Source organism: Pinus tabuliformis, chromosome X (genome assembly GCF_031772625.1).
Source record: "Pinus tabuliformis cultivar Carrire ecotype Pingquan chromosome X, CPIR1, whole genome shotgun sequence".
Classification (NCBI taxonomy): Eukaryota; Viridiplantae; Streptophyta; class Pinopsida; order Pinales; family Pinaceae; genus Pinus; species Pinus tabuliformis.
This window is the reverse complement of record NC_142308.1, coordinates 563552243-563560146: the sequence shown is the minus strand read 5'-3', so window position 1 is coordinate 563560146 and position 7904 is coordinate 563552243. Positions and strand designations below refer to the sequence as shown.

At 46.7% G+C, this 7904-nt stretch overlaps 1 protein-coding gene across 1 annotated transcript; it reads left to right on the top strand.

The window, feature by feature from the left end:
- The first annotated feature begins 455 nt into the window (after nucleotides 1-455).
- LOC149141269 (uncharacterized) lies at nucleotides 456-5883 on the top strand. Its single transcript, XM_089451204.1, has 4 exons — nucleotides 456-1970; nucleotides 2139-3045; nucleotides 3205-5183; nucleotides 5848-5883. Exons 1-4 carry the CDS (start codon nucleotides 456-458, stop codon nucleotides 5881-5883), a joined length of 4437 nt encoding a protein of 1478 aa, XP_089307330.1.
- Nucleotides 5884-7904: the final 2021 nt, after the last annotated feature.

Here is a 7904-nt window from a genome sequence, read left to right as displayed (position 1 = left end):
CTAAAGAGCTTGATATGCTTGAATTGATAACTACTTGACCAACCTATATCCATCTTAACTCTGGATCTATCAAGCACCAAGAGGGATCAAATCTCTCGAGGTGAAAAGCTCTTTTTTGATTGCAAAGCTTGAGGAAAGGTTTGCACTTCAAGAGATTTGATCCCTCTTGGCGCTTGATAGATCTGGAGTTAATATGGATCTAGGCTGGTTTCAGTCGTGTGCGGCCAAGGAAAATCTATCGAAGATATGATTAATTTGACGAATAATATGTAAATACATCTAATATTAATATAATCATTTTAGAAACTGAGGAACATGTCGAAGGAGGAAGCGAGAACGGAACTATGGTTCTGAGCATTCCCTCTACGGCGCCGACGGCACTGCGCGGTATACGCTCAAGGACTGCAAAGGAATCACTGCAGCGTGACAGTGCTGCAGAGCATTAGCAAGGGGCAATGGAACATCCCCAGGGGAGGGCGTCAGAGCCCTCCCCTTCACAGCACGAGCCTGAACAAACAGTAATCTTTGGATCAGTGGATCAGGAAATCCTAAACAAAGGGAAACAACAGCAAGATGATGAAAAGGAAACCGGACATCGGAAAAACAAGGACAGCTTCACGCAAGAAGGAAAAGAAACTCCAAATGAAAGCCCGAAAATCTCCTCATCAACATGCCGACCAGTGGCTAAAGAACGGCCACGAATAGAGCTGCCCGGCGACAAAATAGACAGGAGAATAGAGTTCATGACAGATCATGCCATCATTGGGAAGTTTATAGGGTTTTGGCCGACTGAGAAAGCCTTATACGGATGGATTGCGGCGAAATGGAAACCCAAAGGAGATGTCACCCTTCAGCTGGGGCCGAAAGGCTTCTTTACCGCAATCTTTTTTTGTCTAGAGGACAAATATAGGATTCTGGGGAACGGGCCTTACTTTTTTAACTCAGCAGGACTATACCTGAGGGAATGGATTCCAAGATTCAACCCAGATAAAGAAGACCTCACGTGGGCGCCGGTTTGGATCAGATTATACTCTCTTCCAGATGAATATTGGGATGAAGACATTCTCAAGGGTATAGGAAATGGAGTGGGAGAATACATCAGAGCGGCAGAAGAAACCAAAACGCGTAAGTATATCTCCTATGCTCGAATATGTGTCTTTATCCGCCTGAATGAAGCTCTACCAGAGTCGGTAACTCTTGCCCACCGAGATGAAGAATGGATCCAGCCTCTCGACTATGAACACGTGCCCTTTCGGTGCAGAAAATGCCATGCACTGGGGCATCTCTTCAGGGACTGCCCTCAAAATGCCAAAGCCAACTCCCCTGACTCTTCTGAAACCCCAACCCAGGACGGCTTCACCAAGGTCTCAAGCCGGAAGCGCTCGCATAAAAAGCCCCAGAATGGGACCAATCCCCAGCCTAACAAACCCCAAAATCCAGCTTCTAAGAACAGCTTTGAGGTTCTTGCTCAGACCCCTGAAGATCAACCCCTGACCTCTGAGTCCAACCCCACTCGCCCATCTTCTTCATCCCACCCACCTTCCTCAGATCCCCCTTCCAAACCTCATTCCCCCATCATCATCCCTTCTATCCTCAGCAGAAGTCAGAAAGAAACAGTGGAGATTCACAAGAACATGGAAGTTGACGGAAAGGCAGACTTACCCCAGGACTCAGAGATCAATAAAGAAGAAAGCAGTCAAGTGCAGCAAATGGAAGAAGAGCCAGAAAGCATAGATCTAAATGGTCTGGATATTCTGGAATTAGAACTAGCCTGCAAAAAGAGAGCATATGATACAATATCTGAGAATCAACTCAATAAGCTCGAAGTGGTTATCTCAAGAGCTTATCATCAACACCAACTAGGGATACAACCGGGAAGTCATTGGGATGGCAGCCTGCGCCCAAAAGATTCTAAAAAGAGAGGAAGGAAAACAGATCTCCAGCGAACAATCGAGATCGGGAAAATCCTGGTAGATTCAGGCAGATATGCCAAGTTAACGAAGTACTACAGGCCCTCCAACAATAGTTGATCCATGAAGCTTGTATCCTGGAACTTAAGAGGGCTTAACAGCCCCGGAAAACTTAGGATGTTAAAAAACATGATTAAAATGGAAAAGCCGCAGATGTGCTTTCTCCAGGAAACCAAATGTAATAGTTCCACCCTAGGCAACATACTCTCAAAAGCTTGGCCAGGTTGTCGGTCGGTTGCTGTAGACGCCTTGGGAGCCTCTGGAGGGCTAGCTATAGCATGGAACACTCAGGCGGTAACTCTCACAGATTTTCATGCCTCTCATCATCTCATACAGGCTGCCTTTCATATATTGGGCACCAACATTCATGGCAACTTATCAAATGTTTATTTTCCGCAAGATACGGGTAGCAAAATCGCGCTCCTTGATACTATAGAAGCTCTGAGCAATAACAGAAGACACCCACTATGGATCGTGGCAGGGGACTTTAATATGATTACCAAAAGTGAGGAAAAGATAGGAGGGAGAATCAGAATGGAACCAGAAGTTGCTCGCTTCAAGGACTTTATCCAAACTGCGTCTCTAATCGATATGCCGTTCTGTAATGGCACCTTCACCTGGAGCAACCGCAGAGCTGGCAAGTTCCAAATCGCCTCCAAATTGGATCGCTTTCTCATCTCAGACAATGCGGTGCACCTAGGAGGAGATATCTCAGCAGAAATACTTGCACACACTGGGTCGGATCATTGGCCGATCGCTCTACAATGGCGGAGACCAGGTGATTTGACGAAAAGACCCTTCCGCTTTGAGGGGTTTTGGCTTACGCACCCTGCATTCAAGGACTTCGTCAAGACCACTTGGACATCCTTCGAACCCCCAGAAGGTGCAAAAATGTATCAGTTTCAACAGAAGCTAAGATTTCTAAAAAATCAACTAAAAAGATGGAATAGGGAGACCTTTGGAAACATATTTAAGGCGCAACAAGAGTTGAATCAGGAACTGGTGAATCTCCAACAAAAGATAATCACAGAAGGGCATACGGAGGCTACACTGGATCAGGAACGGCTCATTCACAGTCAGCTCGAAGACAGAAGAAAGCAGGAGGAAATCTACTGGAGGCAAAAGTCAAGGGTCAGGTGGCTGAAGGAGGGGGAGCGCAACACCAAATTCTTCCACAGAACCACGGTGCAGAGAAGGATGCATAATAATATCCCCTTCATCCAGAATCAAATAGGGGAAAAAGTAGAGAAGCATGAGGAAATCGAAGAGGTTCTCCTCAATCATTTCCAACATGTCCACCGGGAACCAATAGAAGATCGGCAACAGGCTATTGGGAAAATAATCAGCAATGTGCCAAAACTCATCACGGAGGAACACAATGAGCTTCTCATGCGCCCTATTCTTCCACAGGAGGTAGACGAGGCAATGTCCCAGCTCAAAGAAGGAAAGGCCCCTGGCCCAGATGGATTCACCACCACGTTCTTCCACGCTTTTTGGGACATGATAAAGTTGGAGGTTTGGCAGATTGTAGAGGAATCAAGGGCCATGCGCTGGCTTCTCCCCTCCCTCAACTCCACTTTTATCACTCTCATCCCTAAAGAGGAGGATTCCATTACCCCTGACAAGTTCAGGCCCATAGCTCTTTGTAACGTCATATACAAAGTCATATCAAAAGTTATTGCAAACAGGCTTAAACCCCTATTACCTCTGCTTATCTCTCCGGAACAGTCGGGGTACGTGGAAGGACGACAGATAATGGATGGCATCCTCCTCACGCACGAGATAATCCACTCCCTCAAGCATTCCAAACAAGCAGGTATGATACTCAAACTGGATCTCTCTAAAGCTTTCGATAAGCTCAGTTGGACTTATATTCATCACATGTTAAAAGCTTTTGGATTTGGCTCCATGTGGATTCGCTGGATCATGAGCCTAATCACTTCCACTCACTTTTCCATCCTGGTGAATGGTATCCCTTCCCGCCCTTTCAAGCCCTCTCGAGGTATCAGGCAAGGTGATCCCCTATCCCCCTTCCTCTTTGTTCTTATGGCTGAGGGTCTTGGTAGACACATCAAACACGCCCTCCATTCTCAACAGCTTAAAGGCATTTCTGTTCACAATACCCCTGCCACCTCTCATCAGCAATTCGTTGATGATACCATGCTTTTTGGCTATCCTTCTGTCCAGGAAGCCTCTCGCTTAAAATCCCTCCTCAACGACTTCTCTGAGGCTTCTGGCACCCATGTCAATAACTCCAAGTCGCAGATCTTCTTCTTTCACACTCCTCCTTCTGTTAAATCTGCTGTCACTCGCATTCTTGGCTTCCCCTCTGCTACCCTCCCCTCCAAATATCTTGGAGCTCCCCTCACTGCCTCTGCCATAAAGCATCCCGCTTGGCGCTCTCTCCTAGACAAGCTTGAGTCCCGTCTCAACCTTTGGACCTACAGATCTCTAAACCTTGCCAGTAGGGTGGTGCTCATCAAATCTGTCCTTCAAGCCATGCCGCTCTACCTCTTCTCCACCCTAGCAGCACCTAAGTGGGTCCTTAAAAGAATAAGGAGCCTACAGCGTGATTTTCTTTGGGGCAGCTCGGCTACCAACCGTAAATGGGCTTTGGTTAAATGGTCTACTGTATGCATGCCCAAAGACAAGGGTGGCATTGGGCTAAGGGACCCAGAGTATAGCAACTCCATCATGAATGCTAAGATTTGGTGGCAATGGATCACTAACCCAGAAAAGCCGTGGGTAAAAATCTGGACAGCCAAATATGCTAACAACAGACCCCAAGAAGAGCTCATCAGATTTATTCCCACTGAAAAAGGGTCGTTAATCTGGAATGCGGCCAAACAGCACTATCGGCTAATTCAACAGCACAGCTTCTGGGAAATTAGGAATGGCCGCACGGCTAGATTCTGGACAGATGCCTGGAACCAAATGCCCAAGCTTACTAGTGTTCTTCATCCATCTATGATACCAGACAGGCCGGAGCAGCAGCAGGATAAAGTTCATCATTTTTGGATGCAGGAGTTGGAGCACGGATTCAGAAAATGGAGACAGAGTAACCAAATTCTCAATAACATAAATACACAGGAGGCAGAAGAATTTGAGAAAGAGCTAAGAAAACGAAGCATAAGGCAGGATGAAGGCCACGACATTCTCAGATGGGGTTATCAACCCAAAGGGACCTACACCACCTCCGAAGCCTACAAGTTGGTCTGCAACTTCCCCTCTCCTACTGATCCATTATGGAGCAAAATATGGGGACTCGGATCATGGCCCAAAATCTCCTACTTCCTCTGGTTGGTAGGACATAAAAGAATTCTCACATGGGATAAACTAAGGAGACGAAGCTTTCAAGGCCCCTCTATTTGCCATAACTGCTTTCAAAGCGAAGAGACCCTTCAGCACCTCTTAGATACCTGCTCCTTAGCCAATCAGTTATGGGAAAAGGTGAGCTTCAGATGCCAAAAAAGTTGCAGAGGGGATAACGACATCATCAATTCCATAAGGCAATGGCCAAAGAACCCCTACAATTGTGAGATCCTCAACCACCTGTGGAAAATCATCCCGGGAATTGTCCTTTGGAATATCTGGAAGGAAAGAAATAAACGTATCTTCAAAAACAAGCGCTCTCCTATTGAAGAAATATGGAACAGGCTACACGGGAATCTCAAAGAAACTATGTTGCTCCGATCTTGGACGAAGGAGGATCTCCCCTCTACAGATAATGAGAAAAACATCCTCGATAATTGGCAACTGCAACTGCCACAAGAAGTCTCCAAGCATAGCCCTTCCAATAGTAATATCAAGGACAACAGCTGCTGGAACGCCCCCCCTATTAACTCATTCAAACTCAACTTTGATGGGGCTTCCAAAGGCAATCCTGGAGCAGCTGGATATGGAGGAATTCTGAGGAACCATGAAGGTACTCCTCTGCAGATCTACTTTGGAAATATGGGGTGGGATACCAACAACTCCGCAGAGCTAGAGGGCCTCTGGCAAGGTCTCTTACTAGCGGGGAACCTCAACCTTCAACCATTGATTGTGGAAGGGGACTCCCAGATCCTCATCAACATGGCCACTCGCATACAGAATGGCTCCCAAGCCAGGAAAATTGCTTCCAGTTGGAGATTAGAAGCGAGGCTAAACATCATGGCTCAGTATCTGCGCAATAATAGAGCCATCTCCTTTAATCACATAAAAAGAGAGGGCAACAAGATAGCTGACCTCCTGGCCAACATTGGGGTAGAAAATGAACAGATCATCCTATCAGGAAACACGGATATCATTCCGAACAATCTCCAGGCACAGGATTGTGAAAGCCTTATCCAAAGAGATGCAGTCTCCCCGGATGCGGGTGTCAGTACGTCTGCAAGTGAAGGGCCACATGGCCAACATGTGCCGCCTCGTGACCTTCAGCGGAATTCATTACCGATTGCCGCCGAGGAATAAAGTTCTGAAACGATTGCACAGGGCCTTCAATGCAACACAAGGTGAATTGGTTTGGTTGCAGAGAGCATTTATGGCGTCCAGGAATCGAGAGAATGTTGAGAAGCTTAAATTGGGAGAAAGAATGGGGCAGGTCCATACTCAGAGTAAGGAGCACGCCGCGAAGGTTTGTGTTGGCTATCTCTTCCTCCAGGAAGCAGCCTCGGCTGTTACAGCCAGTTTACAAGAGGTCAAGGGACATTTCGAGCTCGTATGCCCTGTTGATAGCGGTGTGGGTGATACTGTGCTTCGTTCAAGATCTGGTGGGAGAGAACTATTCTCCGTCAAGCGGGGGAAACCTTCAATTGACGCTCTGTTTCACTCCGCCAGCATCACTGCAAATATGGTCAGACCAAGGGAAAGGATGCCTTGTAGACGCGGCACAAGTCGAGGAGGCTCATCACGCCATCCCGCTGCGGATTCCCACCACCATTGCTGTTGTTGTTACTGCCACAGAAGGGCAGGGGCTACTCCCATACAGGCTGCTCAATTCATGGACACGGGCGGCCCCAATGCAGGACCACCCTCTCTTCCAGCGTTTGGAACTGCCGTTTTCACCCTCGGCAGCTCGAGGAATAATTCATGCATCAATGCACACATCTCAGTCTTATTCATTGAGGACACTCAGGAAGGTGAGGGCGGTTCGGGCAGCAAGGAGGCGCTATCAGATGAGCAACCGGAAATCGTCGAGGAAAAGACAGAGGGAATCCCTGAGCAGACTCCCATCCAACCTCAGAAGCAGGAGGCGTCGACCTCCAAGAAAGCTGCAGTGGAAGAAAAGGAAGGCCTCCCTGAACATTACGGATGGTGTCCGATCATCGAGGAGAAGCCCGAGGAGTAGAACTCTGCGGCAAGCTCCGACGTCCTTCACTTTTGTTCAGGTCTGGTTTAAGTCCTCTGTCTCGGTCTCTGTCTGTGTCTGGGTCTGGTATAGGGTATATGTTTATGTCGGTGTCTCTCAAGTTCATATACAGGTCTATATTTGCTATGGCTCTGATAGTAGGATTCGTAAAGGCGTTGTCATAGGTCCTCTGTCGCCCCTGCGAGGGAAGTTTTTGAGTTTCACAGCCCCTGCGTGGGTTATTTTTGCTTGGATTGAAAACAATGTTGTGGTTTGTGGCGTTCTGGATGACATTCTGGTTGGAAATGCTGCCCCTGCGTGGGCTAATATGGAGTTGCGAGCTGATAACCCACAGAGCCACAGTCGGCCTTGGGCAACCTGACTTTCTGTTTGTAATGTTTTCCTGTACATAATATAATAGAATAGCATAGATTTACTGAGAAAAAAGAATATAATCATTTTAAATATACTAAAGATGTTTGAGATTATTTTAATTTTAAATAATAATTTTAAATATGCTAAATATGTCTAAGATTATTTTAATTTTAAATTTTCATAGTTACCTCAGTTTGTTGATGATAAATATTGTTAACAACTTTAATGAT

Coding starts and splice junctions, on each gene's coding strand:
- LOC149141269 (XM_089451204.1), top strand. CDS start 456: ATGGAACATCCCCAGGGGAGGGCGTCAGAGCCCTCCCCTTCACAGCAC. Junction 1,971..2,138: donor TCGAGATCGGGAAAATCCTG/GTAGATTCAGGC, acceptor TGCTTTCTCCAG/GAAACCAAATGTAATAGTTC. Junction 3,046..3,204: donor TCAGGAACGGCTCATTCACA/GTCAGCTCGAAG, acceptor AGAATCAAATAG/GGGAAAAAGTAGAGAAGCAT.